This window comes from Miniopterus natalensis, chromosome 10 (assembly GCF_054644295.1).
Source record: "Miniopterus natalensis isolate mMinNat1 chromosome 10, mMinNat1.hap1, whole genome shotgun sequence".
In the NCBI taxonomy this organism is placed as follows: domain Eukaryota; kingdom Metazoa; phylum Chordata; class Mammalia; order Chiroptera; family Miniopteridae; genus Miniopterus; species Miniopterus natalensis.
The window spans coordinates 22,329,952-22,354,403 of record NC_142090.1 but is presented as its reverse complement, the minus strand read 5'-3'; the positions used below and the strand labels follow the sequence as shown (position 1 = coordinate 22,354,403).

Sequence of the window (24,452 nt, the reverse complement as noted above, 5' to 3'; positions counted from 1 at the left end):
CTAAGCAAAAGAGAGTCCAAACCTTTGACTAAAAACCAGACTGCAAGCACCACAGAAAGGGATAGTTTGCTAATTGTCCCTTGAGAAAGTAACGGAGGAATAACAATATGCAAAGTGCTAGAGGGAAGGGCCCCCAAAAGGACAGCCTTTTGGACTTATGTTTGTTTACATACAAGTCTATACAGGATATTAGAAAGCCCAACACTGTTCAAGAGAAAATAATTCACAATGGTTTCAGCCACTTAGTTTGGATTTCCTATATTTATAGGCATTTTCAAATTTTGCATGTTGTATAAACCTAGTTCTCATGACCCCACATTGAAATAGTAAAAAATTCTCATCAGATCCAAGATAAGAACAACGCTTACCTGCTTTGACGGAGTTTCTGGATATATTTATACTTATCAGTCAATACACCGTTGGATGTAATCACTGCCTAAATGTATATGACACAAGACATTTCTTTAATATCCACATACTAATCCCACAAACATGGGCTCATTACTGATAGAGAAGAGACAGAGAGATAAAGAAAGATGGGGAGAGAAAAAGGGAAGGGAGTGAGGGGGAAAAGGATGGTAGTGGAAAAAAATACATTTGTAGAAAAAAATAATTTTATAACTTACATCTCTCACCACAGGAGAAAAATTCTGACTTTCAAGAGGCTGGGTTGCATCTGATAATATCTGAAAGGAAAATGAGATTGGTAAAAGGTAAATGCGTTGCAAGGAAGGCTTCTTGTTATTTCTATGCATATTAAAATATTAGTCAAAGGAAAAAAGAATTTAGAAAAGTTTCTGAAGATCAATAAATAATTGGTAATGAAGATTTCTGCAAGCAGTGAAGTCTGCCCCCAAATACATGCTATTTCAAAACAAGTTCCAGTTTTAAAAGTAAAATTTGATTACAATCATCTTTGCTTGCTGGGAACGTGAAAAACTCATACTTCCCCACCAGTGGATGTGTCATATTGAGCATGCTGGCAAATATCACCACAAGCTCTATAGCCTCATTCTGGGGGCTTCTATCCAAGGTCCAGGCTTGCCTATTAGAAGTAGAAAATAAGTCTTCCAGACAACAAGCCACCAAGCCTGCAATAGGGAAGCTCCCTCAGGTCAATATTAGTTCTGTATATAGACACATCAGCTTTTCAAAAGTGCCAGGGAAAATGACTTCACCACGGAGACTTCAAAAAGTCATCCACACTCTTCCAGTTATCTTGCAACAATGAGTCAGATGGCCAACAACAAAAACAACATCTCTCATACTGACATCCTAGCACCCTCCTTGTTCTCCTCTTTTCTTGCAAAGTATCCAATTCTTGAATAGACTGCCACCGGGTGAAGGTCGTATAAATCAGTATTGTTGCTTCTGATGGTCAGGGCATAGGTTAAAGTCTGGAGCACTCACCCAACTAAGAAAGAGCAAAATGACCCGGCTGGTGTGGCTCAGTGGTTGGGTGTCGACCCAGGAACCAAGAGGTCACTGGTTGGATTCCCAGTCAGAGCACATGCCCAGGTTGGGGGCTCGGTCTTCCAGTAAGAGGCATGCAGGGGGCAGCCAATTGATGTTTCTCTCACATCAATGTTTCCATCTCTCTATCCCTCTCCCTCTCTCTCTAAAATAAATAAAACATTTAAAAAATAAGAAAGAGAAAAATGTACCTACCAGATGCTGACGTGGGAAGTATTTATTTACTGTATTAAAATAAACATGAAACTACTTTCATATATCTAAAACACAAGACACCTAAGCTATCTATTCATAAGATAGGGGCATTTAAAAAAAAAAAAGATAGGATAAGCAGAGTACACTTTAGGAAGCCTATGGAATTAACACACCTAAGGTCCCCCACTGCCTCTTTCTCCCAGGTACCTGTGGACTATTCCCTTCTCAAGCTGACTCTTCTACCTACCAACCCTAATCTACAGGCCAGAAGCCATTAGTAGATAATAAAATGAGGCTCAAATTTCACTCTGCATATGGTCAAACCACTGAACTCTTGTGTATTATTTTCTTATCTGGGCTCTTTATCTATATTTCTACAGTCTTACTTAGGTCTTCCTGGGATCATGGGAACTACCTCCCACCTTTACTCCTTTCATTTAAATCACAAAACTGATTATTTCCCTGTGCCTATTTAAAATAACTCAGTATCTTTTTCTTGCCTTCAAGATAAAGTCTTAGCTCCCTAAGTGTCCTAGAAGACTCTTTACAGGTTGGTTCTGCCTCTCCAACCTCAACTCTGCTTTTTCCTTCATACCCAACACTTCAGACCTATCAACAGCATGGAGTTGCTTCTCTGCTTTTATACGCCTCTGTGCTATTCCAGGTAAATGCCTCACATGCTATTCCTCTACCTGGAGCTCCCACTCTTTGTCTTTCAAGGTACAGCTGAAGAATTGTCTCCTCTGTGACGTCTTTACCAAAATCTGCTCCCAAGCACACCTTGAAGGTAAGAATAGCACTTGGCATCTTGCCATATGCTGGCTACATTATAAAATGGCAAATATTCAATTAATATATTAGTGGATACATGCAATAATTATTTAAAGTTCAATGGATTTTTCCACAAGAAAACTAAGTAATTGTCATGAGTTCACCTATAGAAAGGCACACATAAAAGACAACAAAAGGCTGTTCAATTCGCCCATCACACAAGTGCGAGCACAAGGGTCCTGAAGCATACGGTATGCCTTGTCACTTTTACATATAACACCTTTGAGAGTTCATCACTCTTGCCTAAATTAATTTCAAGCTACTTCTTCTGCTATTAAGGCTCTTTCCAATACAGAAACTACATACCTACTATTGCTTCATTGGAACCCCTAGATTAAATTAACTCCCACCTTTGTTCTCTGTTTCCATCACATATTGTACCTCCCACTTCCATGCATCTATCAAGAGCCAGCTCAATTGTCAGCTCTTTCATAAAAGCTTTCCTGACTTTACCCAACAGGACAGAACCTCTCCCTTCACAACTTTGCTACCACCTTTCTAATGGTTGTCACAATCTCCTTATGGTTGGGTTGCACACCTGTCTCACTACTTCCTGGACTTCATAGGTCAAAGCCTGTGTTTTCATTTTCTCCATCCATGTGTGTGCTTTGTTCAAATAGACAATAAATATCTATCGAATTCAACTAAAACAAAAATTATATGTTGGTACAAAATAATAGTATGTACCCTGCAATGCTACAAAAGCTATATGGACATTAAGTTAAGAAGGAAAATCTTGGGGGAAAGGACAGTGCATATACTTTATATACAGTTCCCATACAATTATCAGAAGAGATCACAGACAATATACTTAATATTTTAGTGGTAAGCAGACACATGTATAACAAGACTACAAAATACAGACAGTCATTAACTTTCATAAATGTTCAGTGCTTAAAGATAGTGCAGAGATAAGTGCCCCTAAGGCAACCCCACCAAGCTGTTCAGAGGGCTATCTTGATGTATAAACAAAAATGGTGACAGTTTGGAGAAGCTGGCTTATCATCAGCATCTAAGCAATACCACCTGCCGCAGTGGTGACCAAAAATTTCCAGCATTTACTTTCTGACATTTTTAACCTTTTCACATAAAAATCTATCAACTATTGGTCTATGTAGGTACAAACATATCATCTTTTTAGTACACATTTTCCATACAGCAATGGTAAATTCACTCTTTTCAGACCAATCCTTCCATTGAGTAAAACGATATAAAATATGAAAACCCTCAGTTTTTAGTTTAAAAAGGCAGTAAAGACTTCCTGCACCATAGTTCTAAAGAAGGAAGCCCAGAGAGATGATTCCACATTCTGAGAGCCTCCATCCCATTAGGCACTTTTCATAGGTGCAGTTGCCCATGTGGACACAGGGGCTTGGATAATGAGAGGTTGAGCAGAAAGCGGCAGAGAGACTGAGAAACTGAGAAGAGTTGGGCAACTAAAAAATAAAGTAGCAAAAATCAGAATTTAAGTTCTGCTGAAGGGGACCCTAATAAATGCCAGATTTTCATTTGAGATCCTGAAAAACTATATTCTAAAACAAATAATAAATTGAAAACTATCAATTTTCCAAAGGACTAAAGCCCAGCTTTGAATCACTTCCATCCCTCACTGAATTGAGGTGCTTTTCTCTTAGGCTACCCCACCAGAAACAAAGGAAATCTCTGGAAAAAATTAGAACATCCAGAGCCTCAATTGACCTCTAAAATTTTACATACGCAATATCCATCATTCAATCATAAATAAACAGGAACATTAAGTAATAAGAATTGACTAAAACCCAAGGTAAGAGTAAAACAGAATATAAATAGACCCAAGAAGTTTATTGGAATTATCAGAATTGATTTTAAATTCTAATTAATATGTTCAAAAAATAAAATTTCCCCCAAAACACAAAACTAAACCATAGTTAGAAGTCAAGATAGTATATACCTTTAGGAACGAGAGTAGGAATGGTGCTGGGAGAGACCCAAGGGGGTTTCCAGGTTGCTAACATTATTCTAATTTTTTACTTATGTAGTGTTCACATGGGTGTCTTTGTTATAATTTATCAGTCTGTACATGTATGGCTCACTTATTTATGACACTTTAATATTTTATATTATTATGTAATGTGTAAAATTATATTTTGTTATTTAACAAAAATTTTATTTAAGAAATACCCTTAGCCCTTATCAGTTATATGGGCTAACTCTCAGTCACTCCCTACTGAGAATTCCTTGACTAGGCTTGCTTTTCTCCTAACATCTACATGAGATCAACTGTACTGCATGAATGGCAATTTTGATCAAGGATAAATAGGACCGAAAAACTGTGTTTAAAGGTCCAAAAGATAATAAACTTATAATTGAAATCTTGAAACATAATCTTTTAGTTGAGAACAGCTTGTAACAACTTCTTAGAGCGGTAAATGATGTTAGAGCAGCCAAACAAAACGACATTTCAAGAAATTTACAACCAAGTCCATCCACATGCAAATCAGTATTCAACATTTTCCATAACCTGGCCTAATAAGGTAAGAACTGCACTGAAAGACATAATTTTAACATTCAAAATGCTGAATAAAAACCAAAGGCTCGCCAAGAGGTCTTCTAGCTACTCCAAACCTCTGCCCAAGTCAACGATTGAATCTGTGTATTGTGACTGGGAGCTCCAGTTTAGGTCTGGGGGACGAAGTTCCAACAGACTGTCCCTCTTGCAGATAACAGCTAGAAACTCAAGAAAAACACAAAGAAAGCTAACTGCATGAGGGCTTCAGAGAAGAAAAGCAGCCAGTTTGGGGAGAAGTGTCAAAACTTGGAAGAAATAATTAGCACAGTAGTTGAACTTCCCGTTTTTTGGCATTGCCCTGAAGATGAGGATGGGCCATGTGGTGAGAGACGGAAAAAACATCAGCAAGCTGGCTGACTTTCTGTTCTAAGGAAACCGGAATGGAACCCAGAGCAGCCACAGCCTTTAGAGTGTGAGGGGAAAATGCCAGAAAAGACAGATTCGAAAAAAAGTGAAGCCCAACTTTCATGTACTCTGTTCCAAGTCTCTGTGTGATCCCAGAGCTGAGCATGTGCAGGTCAGAGTACCAGCAGCACAGGTACAGGTGAAAGAGCTGAGCTTTTATTGGAGCTACTCCCCAATAAACTCAGGTGAGACAGAGTTTTCAGTTCAAGTCTAAATAAGTTAATTGCCTGCTAAATGCAATAAAGCAACACTTTTCAGAGAAGTATAACAATCCCAAATCTCCACAGCATAACTATTCACATCATCCAAAATATTTCAAAAATCATTCAGCTTTAGAAAACCAGAAAATGATAACCTGATCCATTCTCAAGGGAAAAGACAATCAATAAAGTTCAACCACAGGCTGACTCAGAATTTTGGAAATGTGAGGCAGAGACTGTAAAGCAGCTTTTTTAACTATGCTCCATGTAATGAAGAAAAGTACAATCAAAATAAATTTAAAAAATAGAAATTCTCAGCAGAGAAAAAGAAAGAAAAGAACCAAATGGAAATTTTAAAACTGAAAAGAGAATATTTGAAATTTTTAAATTTACTGAACAAGCTAAAGGAAGTTATTAAGTCTGCAGGAAAATGGTCCAAAGGGAAATTAATGAAGATCATCGAAAATGAAAAACACCTGGGTAAACTTATTATTTTTTTCTATATACATGCCTTTCAGCCACACAGACATCCACAATACAGTCTGCTACATCTGGAGGGGCCATTAAGATTTTAAATTACAACCACCTCAGGTGAAACATCTGAGGCTCAGAAAGTGAGTGTCCAGCTCAAGGCCATAAAGCAAGTTGATATCTCCAGTAAAGTCTGGCAGTTGTACTCTGCTTCTCATGCTACTTTAATCCCTCAGGACCAATTCCAAACACATTGCAGATCCAGCACAGTGGCAGCAATCCTTCTCAGCCTGCACTTCTCTATGCCTCCGTTTCCTAACCTGTAAAATGGGTTTAATTATATGGTACCTACCTGATCAGGCTCTCATGAGTATTTAAAAATTAAAATAGCCCAGCCAGTGTTTCTCAGTGGTTGCTCATTGACCTATGATCCAGGAGGTCGAGGTTCGATTCCCAATCGGGGCACATACCTGGGTTGAGGGATCAATCCCCAGCAGGGGGTGTGCAGGAGGCAGCTGATCAATGACTCTCTCATCATTGATGTTTCTCTCTCTCCCTCTCCTTTCCTCTCTCTGAAATCAATAAAAATATATTAAAATAATAATAATAAATAAAAATTGAAATATATAAAGTAATTTAAACACTGCCTGGCACATAGTAGATGCATTATGCCATTGTGCTACCTATGATAATGCCTGCTGTCTCCATTTTCTAAAACATGTTACACCTTCCTGCTGACATATTACATGAGAAAAGGTTCAAAATGGAATAGTATGTGAAAGAAAAGTTCACAAAGTCTTATTTATTTATGCCCCATAACTACTGTCCCATTGTAGTGTGAGAGCTCCAGAGTGAAAACATGGGTGGAATGGACAACAGCCAGATACACACCTTGGGACTGATTGCCAGAGGCGGGCAGCCATTAGCAGTAGAAATAAAGCAGGTTGAGTATGCAGGCTTAAGGTAAACACTGAAATAAGAAAGCTTGTCTTTGGCAAAGAAAATGTGACACGTTTACACAATGGAATACTACTCGGCAGTAAAAAAGAAGGAAATCTTACCCACTGTGACAGCATGGATGGACCTGGAGAGTATGACGCTAAGTGAAATAAGCCAGTCAGAGAAAGTCAAGTACCATATGATTTCATGTATATGTGGAATCTAATGAACAAAATTAACAAACAAACAAAACAGAAACAGACTTATAGATACAAGAACAGACTGACAGCTGTTGGGGGTTGGGGCTCTGTGGGGGGAGTGGAGGGATTGAGCAAAAAAGAAAAAAAAGGAGAAAGAACTCAATGACAGGGACAACAGTGTGGTGATTTCCGGGGGAGAGGAGGTTGGGGGATGAATGGTAATGGACAGAGGCTAGGCTTGGTGTGGTAAACACACAATACAGTGTACAGATGATGTGTTGTAGAACTGTGCACTTAAAATCTGTATGATTATTTTTTAGGTTGTTTTTTTTTTTAATTTTTAAATATGTTTTATTGATTTCAGAGAGAGGAAGGGAGAGGGAGAGAGAAATAGAAATGTCAATGATGACAGTCATTGATCATCTGCCTCCTGCACGCCCCCTACTGGGGATCCAGCCCGAAACCTGGACATGTGCCCTGACTGGTAATGGGACTGAGATCTCCTGGTTCATGGGTTGATGCTCAACCACTGAGCCACGCCGGCTGGGCACATATAATTTTGTCAACTAGTATCTCCGCAATAAATTTAATAAAAAGGGAAGTGAAAAAGAAAATGAAGTTTAGATAACAGTATTTCATTTGTCAATCACTGACCAGTGAAAAATACAGGACCTCAAGAAAAGCTGTCGTTGTCACTTAACTAAGCATTAGTGACTAAAATCCAATAAAATGTCGTATATTTCTGATTTTTCAAATCTGTTAACCACAGCACATTAAGAATACCCAAATATGAATTGACTTAGAAAGCAGGAAGAATTTAAAATAGATCAAATTTTATCTTCTATTCATGAGCATTTTTACTAAAATATGCATAATGAGAAGCAAATTGTAATTAAGCATGAAGACAGTTATGTAACCATATTCACCACGAGGCAAGGAAGCAGAATATGTAAAATAAGAGTGTCAATAAGTACTTCAGGGAAGGGCTGGCATTTCACTTTACAACAGATTTCTTAATACCAAAGACCAGAACGTTGATAAGATCATACCACAGTTCTATTTAAAGCCACAGAATTGTTGTGAGGCTCCCGGGTTGCTTACCATTTCTTCAACATAAGGATAAAGCATGTCACCAAAGCATTCTGTAGCTTCGATTGGAAGCTGTGCTGGCAAATTGTCAATGGAACACATCAGAATCCCAGAGCCTTCAACACTAGGAGAAGCAATAGGCTTTATTTGAATGTATAAAATGCTACTTGTAAACTCTAACTTTTCCAGATTCTAATCCATTATAGTTGCTTCATATCATTTGTAATATTGTACTAAAGTATGTAACAAAATAACAAGAGTTTTCAAACAAAACTTTCCTTTCTTCAGCAACCCATCTCCCATTTAAATATAGTATATATGGATTTAAGTGCTCTAATTTGCATGTGGGTTTTCTACCAGATTTTAAAATATGTTTCAGCATATCTCTGGAAATTTGCATAGTCTTCATAAAGATGTAAAATACTGAGTATTTTAAGACTAGTACACAAAGTTAAGTAAATGATGTATTTTTATGTATTTCTCATCATCTGACAGCTTTAGCAGACTCACCTGTCATGAATAATATGCTGGTCTGCATCATACATGCAAAAGGGATGGTCGATTGTGGTACACTCAGTCATAAACTCTATAGAACCTTCTGTGTCTGCTGAAATGTCACATATTGCTACAAGTCTGAAAATAACATCAATACTTAGATCAGAGCATGAAACTCTAAAATCTCCAATAAGATTAAAAAATGATTAAAAATGAAAGGTGCTTGGAACAATTTTTAAGGTGGCTGCTTAGGCTCTTAGCTTTTTTCCTACAGCTCCCTGTGTTCTTTTGGAATAAACAGCATATCCCCACTATGAGTTTCAGGCTTCACAAGGAAGGAAAGGAAGGGGAAGGAAAGGGGATGGGGGGGGGGAGGAAGGAAAAGGAAAGGGGGGGAGGGAAAGGGGAACAAAAGGGGATGGGGAGGGGCAGGGGAAAGAAATAAAAGTGGAAAATCCCTTCCTTAGATATATCTTTGGCAACAGCCTAAACTTAACTCCCTCCACCCTGTTTTGTACTACATAATTTTACTTGTTATTACATGGAAATCTCTAGAATTATGAACAAATATCTCAGTCTACCATTTGAAATCCTTTAGAGGTTGACCCTAACTTTCCTGCTCCAATCTCCAATTACCAGCTGCCTATATAAACCCTATACTAGACCTAGATTGTCCCACATATTGTGTCTTAAATTGTGCTTTGGTGATTCCGTATTTATCAAGCAGCAATCCTGTCACTTGCAATTCTCATTCTCCCCACTCCTTCCTCTTAAGGCTTTGCTGAGCCCAGGCTCCCACTTTCTTCTAAACTCCGATAACATTGATTGCTCCTAGCATTCCCTTGGCACTTACTTGCTACTAGTTACATGCCTGAGGGAAGCAACCGCAGTTTTACTCTTCTCTATCCTTTAGCTCAGCAGAGTGCCAGACATACCTGGTGTTCTGTAACTATTTATTGATTAATTAATTAACTGGAGAGTTAATAATTATTTGAATATATTATTTGTCAGGTAATGTTCTGGGTATTTGTGGCCAAGAGAAATAGGGCCCATTTCCTTAAGAAGATAAAGTTCAAGTAAAAAGAGGGAAATCATAAACACTGTTAAATAAATGATGGTGAGTTTCAGTAAAAGAAACAGAGGAACAGACTAGAGAGAGGTGGGAACCTCACAGAGCAGGAGACTTCTAAGCTATATATGGAGCCACAGAACTTCAGAGATTCAAGAAGGAGGGAAGTTTAACTGTCAAATGTTCTCAAGAGCTCAACTAAGATAAGGCAACTATTCATTAACAGTCAAGTCCTGTGATATGTGAGTCCCCTATGTGTGATACCCTAAGAGTGGGCCCTGCTGCTAAAAACTGCCATTATTGCTGAAGTAAAGTCCTTACTTGTGCGGCAACGCAGGGCAGCCTTCCACACCAACAATTGAGGACTTGCCTGGAGCCAGGAGACTCTGAAGATCTTGGCGGGTTAGTAGACGAGGGCTGTTTTGTTCCCAGTATATCCCATTAATAAGACAAGTTGTGTAGGGTGCAACCTGTAAAGCAAGTTCCAAGTTTAGCAAACTAGGAAAGAGTGTATTTCAATACAGTATGCTGAAAGAGAGCTGTCAGTAAATTCCATGAGAAATAATTTATGTTATTTCAAGTTGACTTTATTTGCCAGGTCAGTGGACTTCTTTTGAATCAGAGACAATAAATAGCCACCCAGATTCAGTGTAAAATTTTCCATGATAGAGAAATATATGAACATAAATATGTTAAAACATTTGCTCTATAATATATTACATAGCCAAGAAAAGGGAAGTGACAGAGAATCAGGTGACCTAGCACTCTATTTGCAGCTCAATCACCAATACAGCATGACCTAAATCAGGCTACCTCAACTTCTCTGGGCTGTTTTCTTTACTTGCCAGATGGGATAATACATACCACATCTTCAAAGGAATGCTGTAAAGATTAAATCAGATAATATCTGTAAGCTCCATGGACAAATGTACTACATACATGCATACACAGTAACTAGGTTATTATAAGTTTTAGGATGCAGCAAACAACTGATACTTCTGTGATTGAGAAAGAGAGAAGGAATGAAATTCACTAGATTCAAATTTTTTCAGTTTGAGACTAGTTTCATAATATTCCTTCCTCAGGTGTCTCAAGAATTTGCAAGTTACAGGTAAGAGTCCTTTCCTACAATATGCTTTACATGCTAAAGACTAAATTTCACAACAGAATCTAAAAATACTATGTTGTCAAAACATATTCAAAATTATTTAAAATATAGTATTCCTTCTCACCATATGTGCATGCATTTTTGTTTTGTTTATTTTTTGTTGGTTTCTTTTGAAGAGGACTGTTGAATGACCAATGACTAGAGAACACACAAATATATTGTTCTTATGAGTCCAGTGTGCCCCCATCAGAAGAATTTAAATTGTAACTTTTTTGTACACTGGGGATGGGTCTGTGCTTATGCAGCCTCACTATTTCTCCCTAGAGCCCTGTAATCAATGGTATGCATTTCAAGACAGCTGGCTGAGGTTAGGAATGCAATTCATGGCCATGGACAGAATAAACCTATGTTAAGATCAAACCTCAAAGGCACTGTTCTTTGCCAACAGTACAAGCTAGTCCAGGATAAACAGAGAAAACAGTAATCCATAGGAAATGTTTTAGAGCTACTGGACACATGCAGACCTGAGGTAGGAACAAAATGAAGCAAAGGGCACAGCCACAGAAACCACCAAAACCACTCAGCAAAGGCCACTGCAAACATCAATAAAAGCCAACAGCTCCTTAGGCCAACTCATAATACCCAAGGGACTCACAACAAGTCAATATGAGGAACTAAAAAGCAATGTACACATTCATAATTTCTCTCCTGAAAACAGCATGGCTATAGTATATCATGAGCCACCTACCCAAAAGCTGAGTATGATACTCACATCAGTATTAAAACGACTTATGTAGCGCTCAGGATATTTGTCGTAATCCACAGGATCGTATACACCATCTGTTTTCCTGACAAGGTGATGATGGCGACTTAACACTGTTCCATACACTTTCCTCAGGTCTTGCAGAGGAGAAAGAAATTAGTAAAGTGGGTGACAAATGATAAAGATTTATGGTGATAAAATATTACAACACAGAAACTGTTAAAAACAGTAAAAACTACACAGAGCCACCCTCCCCCTCTTACCTCCAGTTTGGGAAACTTCTTTTAATTCATGCGGTTCCACATATTCACAGGGTAGTTCATTGAAGATTTCTTGGGCTCCCTGTAAATAACATGAGTAAAAAAATCTAAAAATAAATAGGAAAAGAGCCAACATGATTTCACCCAAAGATTTTAATTCATTTTCCCCACAATTATAAAGCTCCACTTGTCCTGCCCTGAGACCAGAACTGCAACATGAAAGTACAGAGGAGGTTCTTGCTCACAGCAAGCTGTTTGAATACCATGCATTGGAAGGGGCTTTAATTTTTTTATTTAAGATATTCGGCACAGAAACAAGAGTATTTAGAAATGAGAGCACAATAAAATATTTCTATTTACTTTTTGCTCCATTGCAGAAATTATTTGTAGTGGGGAAACTATATTTCCTACCAAAACATTAGAAACCTATCTCACAGCATAATACAAATAGAGATGTCCTCTTTGTAAAATAGTTTCATTGAAGAAAGATCTATTTTATAGGTTTCTGGAGGTGGAGGGCAGGGGTCCACAAATGCATCCTCAAAACCATCCCAGAAGGAAGAAGGTATTCATTCCAGTCTTCAATTAAGCTTCCTAACATCTGATTAGCAAAACTCCAAGTAATTTTGAAAAATTTACGTCCTAGGGTTACTTCCAAATGTTTGGACATCTCAGTGATGGAGGTGAAACAGATCACCCTAAGAACAGAGATTTGCACCATTAAAAATGAGTTATCCCTCTAAAAAGGAAAACAAGCATTCAAAACCTCTCACAGCTTTAAATTAACTAAAAGCATAGACATAAGTTTGGACTATGACTGCTCTTTACTATGGTAAAGGTACATAGGTAAGGAAAGTACCCCAAATAGGACGCCCATTCATGAAAAAATAGGGCTCTGAAATGCCCACAAAATGCCCATAACCTTTGGATTAGTTTCAGAGTTTCAGTCTGCTTTACAGAAACAAGACAGGTGGGATTTACCTTAGATACATTACCAGTCCCTGTGAACACAAATGTTAAGGGCCCTATCGACTTGGGCATCAAACCCAGAGATATTTCATAGCCAGCATCACGGACAGCTTGCACAGCCTGACTGCTGTTCCTATAGTTATGAGCCATGCCAATGTGCTGAAAGCAAGCACACAATTCAAGTTAGTCTACCACTTGAGACATTTTCCTACTCTAAAAGTGTGAAATGTATTTTAAAAATAAAATAAACATCTCACCATAAAAGGTGTGTGATGTCCCAAAGCAAGGAGCCTTAAACCCATTCCATGTAAAATGTTGATCATCCCTATTGTAGAATCAGACCAATAGAAAGACCATTAGTTGGGAGGGGGAGAAGCTGTTCTCTCTGTCCAATTTCCAACCTGCTCAGGGCTCTGAGCAAGCACAGGCCATAACATCTCAGATTTGGAAGGGGCCTCAGCCATCATCTTATCCATCCCCTCAACTTTCTGCCATCAAAAGCACTAAGCCAGCTTCATTCCCACCCATCCCTTTCACTTTCAAACCTGCTAAAATGGAATGAGTTTCCCTCTTCTTCTCTTTGGGTAATCGATCCACTTTTGCTCCAGATCCGATCCCTTCCTGCCTCTCTAAAGAATCCACTCTTGAATTATTCTTTTCACTATCCTTGTCCATTGGCTTATTCTTATCAACATTTAAACATTCTTCCATTCCCCCCATACCAAAAACAACAACAAATGAAAACAAAGGCACCATTGACCCCATGAGCCCCATTAGCAATTTTAGTAACCTAAATACCTAAACTTAGTGGACACTTCAGATCTTGACTTACTTAGAGGTATTTGGCAAAGTAGAGCCCCTCTTTGTTGGAACACTGTTCCCTCAGCACCCCATGCCTTCCTTTTATATTAGTGTCCTCTACCCTTTCCTTATACATTAATCAGCTAGTTTCAGGATTCTGTCCCAGGCCCTGTTCTCTTCAATCTCTCATTTTTTTCCTTAGATAAGTTCATTCAGCCCTAAATTTAAATACTCTCTGTATACAGATGGCCCCAATTCTGTATCTCTAATGCAGATCTTTTATTTAAAGACCTAACCATCCACCTTATGGATTTCTCAGTTTGGAAGTCCTGCAAAAAGCAAAAACCCAGCATGCCTGTAGCAAAGGCCTCAGCATCCATTCTCTTCCTCTTTATAGAAACATATTTTTCCTGTCCAGATCCCTACAAAATTTTCTTTCTGAAATCAATTTTTAAAGGGATAATTTATACACAATAAAACACATCAACAAATGTATACACCCACATTACCACTAACATAATCAAGGTACAGAATATTTCCATCACCCCAGTCAATCCTCCCCAACCTTTGGCCACAAATAACTACTGATCTTATTTCTGTCTGTATAAATTAGTTTCTTCTACAGTTTCTTATAAATGACATTATAAGCATATACTCTTTTTTGTGTGTCTGCTTTCACTCAGCTTAATGTTTTTTTATATTCATACATACTTTGTGTGTATCAGTAGTTTGCTTCTCTTTATTGCTGAGTTTTCCATTTTATGGATATACCACAATTTATCCATTCCTCTGCTGATGGACATTTGGATTGTTTCTAGCCTATTATGAATGAAGATACTATAAATAAATCTCAACAAAAAGATAATTCATTTTTCTTAAGTGTCTATGCATGGAACTTATTTTGTACATTGATATTCAAGTTTTTCATTTCTCTTTGAGATGGTTTTGGTAATTTGTTTCTTTTAAGAATTTGTCTATTTTATTGCCATTGTCAAATTTCTTGGCCTATTCATTATATTCTCTTTTCCTTTAACATTTGCAAGATATATAGTGTAACCCTTCTTGGATTCCTAATATTGATAAATAGTGTCTTCTTTTTTTTCATCAGTCTAACTAAAGGTTCATTAATTTTATTGGTTTTTTTAATAGAATCAGTTTTTTATTTCATTGATGTTCTTTATTGTTTTCCTGTTTTGATTTTGTTGATTTTCCCTCTTACCTTTATTATGCCCTCCCTTTTATTTGTTTTGGGTTTAATTTCTTGTTCACTTTCTACCTTAAGATGGAAGTTTAGATCATTAACTTGAGAACTTTCTTCTTTTCTAATAAAAGCATTAAATGCTATAAATTGCCTTCTAAGCACCACTATATCCACATCCCGAAAATTTTGGTATGCTGTGTTTTAAACTTTTATTCAATTAAAAATATTTTCTAATTTGTCCTGTGACTTCTTCTTGACTCTTGAATGGGTTACCCAAAAATACAATGTTTATCTTTCAAATATTTGGAAAATTTCTAGATGTCTTTCTATTATAATTTCTAAGTTGGTTTTATTAGAGTTAGAGCACATACTCTGATTTCAAACCCTTTAATTTCATTAAGAATTGTTTTGTGACCCAGCATATGGATCATCTGGGTGAATGTTCCAAGTGACTTGAAAAGAATGTGTATTTTGCAGTTATTGGGCGGAGTGCTCAATAACTGTCAATTATATCAAGGTGGATGATAGTGTTTTAGTGTCCTATATCCCTGCAAATTTCTGTCTACTTGTTTTGACAACTATAGACCTTCAGGTAGTCTAATCTGATACAGAGTTATACTGTATGGTGTTTCTCAACTAAACGAGGTTCAAAGTACTAACTGGGACAAAAAATCAGGTAGAGTTTTTCCCCAAACTCCAGCTTCTGTCCTTTCTAGATTGCTCCTCTATTGCTCCTGTCCTGTACCTTTTTTCTCTATGTCCCTTTCTTCTAATCCCCAGTTTCTCGTCACCAAACTGATCTTTCCTTCTAGTCTTCCAAACAGAACTACCAATGTTCTGGCCACCATGGCCAGAAGAATATACCTAAGGAACTAACAATACAGGTAGAACAAGATCCCTACTGTACAGGACAAGGCCCGACAAACTAGCCCAATAATCACCGCACCCCCCCCCCTTGAGTTCCCATAGAAAGAACAAACCAGTCACACTCCGGCCAAGCATAACCCCATTACTCATTGTAAGACATTGTGTTTAAATCGTTCCTTTTGTGTTGCTAAAGGTCCCCCCTTGTTTCCTGTACCAAAATCTGACAGCCTGACAAATTATTGGAAACTCCTTTACTGCAGTGCCTTTGTGGTTACTGAGCATAAAGTGAGAGAAGAACTGAGGGTCAGGGCTGCAGTTCGGCGCTTACATGGGTGAGACGCCGCAACTGTAGCCGCTGGCCAACTAATAAAGGTTCAAAAATTCAAACACAAACTCTGGTGGTCGTCTGTCATGGGTCACCCTAGAACACTAAGAAAGTCAGTGCCTATCTATAGGTGCTATCCTTCTGCCTGCCTTCTTTTCCTTTTTAATTTTTGTAATAAATATATTTTAATGATTTACTTTCTTATTCTAGTCCCCTGATAGTCATCACCCTCAGATGCACCCTCGTGTTTATTTTTATTGGTGGAAATGAACACTTCTATCCCCTTGCCACACAAAAAAGAAAACACACAGCCACTCTGCAGTGGAATTTAGAACATGGGTGATGGAAAAGCCCCGGCTCACCTACCTGCCACACCAGCCCACTGTCCAAATGCAACGACTCGAATTCCTCTGTGATCCACCATTTTCTCATAATCAATAAGTCTGATTTCCTGAAGAAAGAATAAAAAAATTCTCAACCAGACCCATTAAGCTTAATTTCAATGAGTAAAGCACATATATGAGCAAGTCAGTATTTCACATTTTTTCCTCTTATACAATATATCTTGACTTGCCAACATAAATTACCATAAGGTGCACCCTGAAATGTTTAGAAATTTGGGGGTCACAGGTCAATGATAGATTTATGGTTAGAGATGAAAAAATGGCCCTAGCCGGGTGCTAAATGCCCCTTGAAGATAGTCAATAAAATAAGAAAGTCATGATTTCCTTTAAATTTTAGCCCACAGCATCTACAAATATATCTATAGCCCCATTTCTCCTCACAACCTTCCTTCTAGTCTCAAAGAAAACAAGTCTCTCTTAAGACTAAGCCTGCCCAGTCAGGTGTGGCTCAGTGGTTGAGCATCTACCTAGGATCAAGGCAATCAGGGTTCGATTCCTCGTCAGGCCCGACAAACTAGCCCAATAGTCACCGCCCTCCCCCCCCTCCCGGGTTGCGGGCTCAATCAATGACTATTTCATCATTGATGTTTCTATCTCCCTCTCCTTTTCTCTCTCTGAAATCAATAAAAATATATTTTAAAAAAAAGGACTAAGCCCTGTGAGCTAGATTCTAGCTTTCTCCATGTCCTCCAAGACCATTATTCTTGAGCTTTTTCTCTTTCCTGCATTATTCCTCTCTACACTGCTCCTTCCCTTCAGCCATTCTAAGTGACACTCACACAGGTCCTTTCTACCTTAAAAATAATAACACCAGTCCCTCAAGTCCATATACTCAACTATCTCATTCATTCTCTCTCTCCCTCTCCCTCTATCTCAGTCTCTCTTCCCCTTTCTCTCTCCTCTCTTTTTTCTCTCCCCATCACAAGTAAGCTTCATTTAAAAAGTAGCAGTCTGCCTGCTTTTTACTTCCTTTCCTTCACTAAAACCACAGTCTTCCTCTTTCCTTGGGAATTTCTCTCTCTTGGGAATGTCTTATTAATTTGTGGTTAAAAGCTATTGACGCATTGTAATTATGCAGTGTTTTAACTAGTCATTTTATTTCCTCAAAGATCATATGATTTTACCACATGTACGAATGTATGATTGCTTACAGTTCATTCAACTCCAAATAATTGGTTACAGACTGCTGCCAAAAAGCAGCCCTGCTGGATCTGTTTTTATTAATTTACTTGTGATGAACGAAAGTTCATATAACTAAAAAAAAAAAAAAGTATCTAATGTACTTTTTTAAGGAGTTTATCTGTTTAAGGTGAAACATTCTTCTTATAATATTACTTCAATTAATTACTTTTTGAATTTATTCTTCAGAAACACTGCAAATTGCAGCTTGGGCCTAGCATATTTCAAATTATTAGGAATGTGTTCTATACACCTATATAAAATACTTCCATTGCTTTTACTGTTTGTGGACTCTCCTGTTCTCTACCTATTCTCAGATGCCATTCTAGTTTCTAATTCTCTAACATCCTTACCCCAGGACTTAGGCTTTGGACTTCTCTATCTACACTTACTCCCTACTCGCATCCACTCTCACAGCTTTAGATACCATCTAGTTTTTGACAATCACAAAATGTGTATCGGAGGATCTGCCCTCCTGAGCTACAAATTCATGTCCAACAGCCCACACAGCATCTCCTCTTAAATGTTTAATGGACCAATTAAACTCAACAGGCCCTAAACTTAACTCCTGTTCCTCCACCCAAGCCTGCTCCTCTTACAGTAGCATCATCTCAACCTATGGCAACTCCTTCAAGGTGCTTTGGTCAAAATCTTGGAGTCATCACTGTCTCTTCTCTTTCTCTCATATTCCACATTCATTTCATCAGGGAATCCTGTAGAATCAGACTTCTGAAATACAGCCAAGATCTGTCCATGTATCACAAACTCCACCACCCTCATGAAGCCACCACCATTTGTAGCCTAGCATCTAGACTGGTCTAGACTTACAATCTTCTATCAGTTTTGTTCTCTCCCTCCCCCGTCCCATTCCCACAAAGCAGAAAGAATAAGTAAGGCATCTTAAAAAAACATTTACTCTCATCTTCCACTCAAAAGACCAGCAGTCTCTGCATTACTATTCTCTCTGCTTGGAAGACTCCCAGATGAATACAGTTTGATCCTTCAACTCCTTCAGTGCCAACTTCACAATGAAGTTCTCCCTGAAAATCCTATTTAAACTAGCATTGTCATTTCCCCCAGTGCCCAGCACTGATTTTCTCCTTCTACATTCTATTTATCTCCATCACACATATCACTGAGTGACATATGAGAGCTCATTTATTTATCATCTGTCTCCTCCCACTAGAATGTAAGCTCTAAAAGACAGGGATATTTTATTGTCATTGCAATGAACAGTGTCAGACACATTGTAGGCACTTGGCAGATATTTGTTGAATGAATACTCTGTATTTTAAATAGCTGATAGTTTTTCCAATAGTATTTATATCTCAAAAATGTTCCCCCTCTTTTCATGTTAATAAAGGTAAAAATAGTCTCTACTCCAGTTCTGGCACTACAGAGCTGTGCAACCTCAGTCAAGCCACTTCACCTCTCTGGGCTTCATCTGAAAAATTAGGGTGATGGATTATATAACTGAGGTTCTTTTCAGCTCAAAAATTCTCCTTGCTAATATCTGACCAACTGGTCTTATAAATTGGGGATGGTTTTGGGAGACCACTTCTATCATTCTTTCCATTTCAGAATACAAAAGGAATACTATATGTTTGGTTTCTCTTATAACAAATTCCAAACTCAAGCCACAGAGGAGCTTTAAGCAGCAGAACTATTCAAGCACTAACTCATAGATCACCTTTCTTACCAAGGTGAATAACATGACATATTTCCTAGATTCTGAAAAAAACTAAACTCCACTTGATAATTAAAAGTAAATATATATATATATCTTTTCTCTGTTAACATTTATGAGTGTGAGTCACCAATTACCTGATTTAGAATCTCATCCAATAGGCCCATATTGGCCTCCTGGGCCTTTATTGTATGGGAGAAGAAGGCATAAGTCTTCTTGGACATTAATTTATCCTCTGGGGGTCTTTTAACTCCCAAAATAAGACAAGCTTCAGAAATATCCTCCTGAAGAATGCCGCCAGCTTTGACATATTCCTGGGGAAGCAATTTTGGTTAAAAGTTATTCTCCTGATTTGTTGTATTCATATTTTCTTTAATAAACAAGTATAGCAATTAAAGGCACAGGAATAAAAGGAATAAAATCTGTATGAATAAGAGCAAATAATAGAATAACTACTAATATTTTCACTTGCTGGCTAAAGATCAATCTAACATGTTTGATTTTTATAGCAAAAAAAAGTTAGAAAATTTAGCACATACTCCTATTTTAAGAGCAGCTAATAGTTTGATCCTAACCACTAGCACATGTGATTTAAATACAATTGTGAAATATATTATTTTATACCAACAATGCACTGAAACATTAAACGCTAAGTAGTAATTCATTACTCAGGTTCATTTTTTAAAGAAAGACATATCTGCAAAATTTACTTTTCTGTGTTTAATTACTATTTATTACTGCCCTACTCTGTACAGGGGACTGTATTAGAGATGAATGGTAAGACACAAAGGAAGCCAGGTAAATCCCTCCTGTAAATGAACCCACAAAATACAGTAAAAAAGAAGTCAGGAGGACAGTGAATGAGGCTGAATTCCAAAGAACATTATGATCCGCAGAATCTAAGTGATATTATTAGATTGATGGATACTAAGATAATCTCCAGGTGAGATGATGAAGGAAGTAGAAACATTTTAATTAATCTAAAATGTTGAGTAGGATTTGAAGAGGTGGCAATATCATAAGAGGTTTTGAAGAAATATATACAAATATGGAAAGTAAAATATTTAGAGCATAAAGGATAAATCAATTTGGAAAAGTAGACTAAATGTTATGGAAAAGATGAACTTTATTGGATAAAAATAAAATAATAATCAACATTTATTAACAAATTACTCTGTGCTTTGCCAAGTTCTTTCCATGGATTATTTTATTTAATTCTCATAAAACTCCCATGAGGTAGTTACAATTATTATCCCCATTTTATCAATGGAAAACCTGAGACTTACATAGTTAACTGAGATTGTATAGCTAGTACAAGGAGACATTAGACAGTTAATTCAGATTTTTAAATAAGGTGTAGCATGATTAAAGTAGAATTAAAAGAGCGTCAAAACTGGCAACTGAATAAAATGAAGATAAATCTAGTTAGGAATCTACTTCAAAAGAAAGTAAAAATGGATAGAAGAGATAGTACAAGAATGAACATATGGTTCATACTTGGTTCCTTTGAAAACAATCTATTTGTCCACTTATTAGCAGACTGGTTAAATACATCACTATAAACCATGGGGTAATTACTATACCACTATGAACTAACATGGAGTGACTTCCAGGATATGTTATTGACTAAACAAAGCAAGGTGCAAAAAGGTATATATAGTACACAACCTTCTGTATAAGACTGAAGTGGAACTAAGAACACACACACACACTCACATGCTTATTTTTGCAAAAAGAAACATAGGAATGATAGGTCAGAAACTAATGAAAATAGTAGCCTCTGGATTAGTGGCAATAAATGTAGGAAGATTAAGATGACAGTAAGACTTCTCTGCATTACAACTTTTTTACACAGTTTCGATCTTTGAAACTCAGAAATGTTTAAGTTATTTGAAAAAAATAAAATTAAATCAAAAGGATATAAAAGCAAACATAAAATGTATTTGAAACAAAAAATTAATCCAACTGGATATCACATAGACAATGCAACCAGACAGAAAAAATAATTCAAGTAACTTTTAAACATAGCATTCTGAATATTCCTTGTGAGGTCTGTTTTAAAGAAAAAAAGTCAAAGAAATATTAAACTCCATTTCATATTTTTAAGATTTAATTGGCATACAATAGTACATCAGTTTTGAGTGTACAACATAATAATTCAGTATTTGTATATACTGCAAAATGATCACCATACTAAGTTTAGTTAACATCTGCCCACATACATAGTTACAGAATTTTTTTATTGTGATGAGAACTATACAGGTCTATTCTCTTAGCATTAACAGATTTATTAATTGTAATATTAGCATTGTTATGATTCCAAAATTATTTTATGTATATTTTGGGGTAGAGCAAATAACATGCATTCATGTTATAAGAAATTAATATTTTCACTGCTGGAGAAACAAATGCAAATATAAAAATTTAAAGGTAAGAAAAACCTGCAATGTTAAATTTATTTGGAAATATTGGTATTAGCTCATGATTAAATTATATATAATTAATTCTATACAATTATTATATAGAATTAATCATATATATAATTTATTTGTGTATGTCTTTCTGCCTGTGTATTTCTTTGCTCTATCCCTAAAAGGACTAAGAACAACAATATCACAGTAACATAAGCACACCTAACACTAGATACCAGATCTTGGTTTCTACAAACTAAAAGAAATCAGGATCCCTTGATGTAATGGCTGATTCCAGGTGTGGGGCAGAAAAAGCACAATGTGAGGCTAGGACAATTTGCTGTTTTAGGCAACGAGAAGGTTCAGAGATAAAAGGATTCTTGTCTTTAAAAAAAAAAAAAAGGATTCATTTGGACAATGACATAGGAGCCCCATTAAGGGGACTCTCACTCTCTCAAATCTGAGATAATTAGGACATTATGTACCCATTCATAATGATACTCAAAAGAGCAGGAGAAAAGTAGTAACTACGGATAATCTCTTTTCTACAGAAGAATATCAAGAAATACAAGAGTGATAAAATCAGAATATCTTCGCCTTGTAAGCCTCCATGTCAAAATTGATTCAGGCAAAAATTATCAATGGATGCTAACATCACTAGTTGAAAGGTTGTTGAGAAACAGGAAATTCACAGGTCTTAAAACAGCATCCCACAGATGACTTAGTAAGTACAGAGGAAGAAAGGTATTCTTGCAATGGAGAGATCTGGTAGTAACCATCTCAGCCAAATGATCACACATATCTCATCATGTGACAACTGATTTTTTGTGTCTTTGATGAGATACAATGGAAAGAACACAAATCATTTATGGAATATTTATATGTGCCTTGAATTATCATGAGGTATAAAACAGAACGGAACATTCTACAAGTCATGCCTGGTGTGGACTTTTCAAAAAGAGTCAGTCATTGAAACAGACAAAAATCAAAATTAAAAGGGAGGGGGTCTGCTTTTTAGATTAAAAGAACTAAAGAGACATAGCAATAAATGAGAGAAAACTTAATTCAGCCTCAGTTAAAATAAAAGACCATAAAAGACATTTGGGACAGTGGGGGATTTGAAATGAACTATGAGAGATGATACTATGGAACAATTAATTTCTTAGGTGTGAAAATGAGATGATGGTTATGGCGGGAAAATGACACTGAAATACATACTGAGCATTTAGTAGTAAAGTGTCAAGAACATACTTTCAAATGGTTCAGGGCAAAAAGCATATGTGTATCTTTAAAATGAAAATTAAGAGTCAGTTAAAATTAAAGAACAATAATCGTAAGATTATTGTGAAGGGTAAAGAGAATGATGAATGTGAAGGGCTTCACACCATGGCTGGCAAGGCAAACTCCCATGAACAAAGTCTACTCAATGAAGCATTTCCTGTAGCCAAGTCTTAGAACAGACTTATTGGCCTTGTCTTCCCAGTGACAGAACCAGGGTCCACCATGAAGGACAGAATGAAAAAAGAATATCATTTCCTTCTAAAAGCAATCCCTCTACCTTGGAATAAATTTAAGCAAAGAGGTAAAAGACCTGTATTCAGAAAACTGTAACACACTGAAGAAAGAAATTGAAGAAGATACAAGTAAGTGGAAGCATATACCATGTTTATGGACAGGAAGAATTAACATCATTAAAATGTTCATACTACCCAAAGCAATCTACAAATTCAACCCAATTCTTATCAAGATACCAATGGTGTATTTCAGAAAACTAGAACAAGTGTCCCAAAAATTTATATGGAACCACAAAAGACCCAAAATAGCTACAGCAATGTTGAGAAAGAAGAACAAAGAATCACACTACCTTGATATAAGGTAGTGTAAACAAACGCCATTTACAAGGCCATTGTAAACAAAACAGCATGGTACTGGCATAAAAACAGACATATAAACCAACAGAAAAGAATAGGGAATCTATAAGTGAACCCACAATTGAACATCAATTAATATTCGACAAATGAGGCAAAAACGTACAATAGGGTAAAGAACAGTCTATTCAATAAATAGTATTGTGAAAATTGGACAGATATGTGCAAAAAAAAAAAAAAGAAATTAGACCACCTTCTTACACCATACACAAAAATAAACTCAAAATGGATTTAAAAGTTCAATGTAAGACTCAAAATCATAAAAATCCTAGAAGAAAATATAAGCAGTAAAATCTTGGACATTTCTCATAGCAATATTTTTTTCTGATATATCTCCACAGACAGCAGAAACAAAAGAAAAAATAAACAAAAGAGATTATATAAAACAGCAAAGGAAACCATTGACAAAATGAAAAGACAACCTATTGAATGAGAGAAAATATTTTCCAATGATACATGACAAGGGGTTAATATACAAAATTTCTAGAGAACTTATACAACTCAACACCAAAAAAAAAGCAATCCAATTAAAAAATTGGCAAGGGACCGGAATAGCACTTCTCCAAAGAGGATATACAGATGGCAATAGACATATGAAAAAATGCTCAACGTCACTAATCATCAGAGAGATGCA

At 36.7% G+C, this 24,452-nt stretch overlaps 1 protein-coding gene across 2 annotated transcripts in view; it reads right to left on the bottom strand.

Annotated features, from left to right (window-relative positions):
- Positions 1–24,452, bottom strand: part of AASS (aminoadipate-semialdehyde synthase) — a 54,219-nt gene that overhangs the window by 28,013 nt on the left and 1,754 nt on the right. The window contains exons 2-12 of one of the 2 annotated variants that reach the window (XM_016213369.2): positions 19,617–19,793; positions 16,576–16,660; positions 13,273–13,340; positions 13,028–13,174; positions 12,050–12,128; positions 11,796–11,923; positions 10,237–10,385; positions 8,862–8,984; positions 8,364–8,475; positions 627–686; positions 369–436 (exon numbers count right to left, since the gene is read on the bottom strand). In XM_016213369.2, the coding sequence (XP_016068855.2) occupies positions 369–436; positions 627–686; positions 8,364–8,475; positions 8,862–8,984; positions 10,237–10,385; positions 11,796–11,923; positions 12,050–12,128; positions 13,028–13,174; positions 13,273–13,340; positions 16,576–16,660; positions 19,617–19,793 (1,196 nt within the window). The remainder of the gene's footprint in view (positions 1–368; positions 437–626; positions 687–8,363; positions 8,476–8,861; positions 8,985–10,236; positions 10,386–11,795; positions 11,924–12,049; positions 12,129–13,027; positions 13,175–13,272; positions 13,341–16,575; positions 16,661–19,616; positions 19,794–24,452) is intronic. The other variant, XM_016213370.2, reaches the window with a different exon arrangement.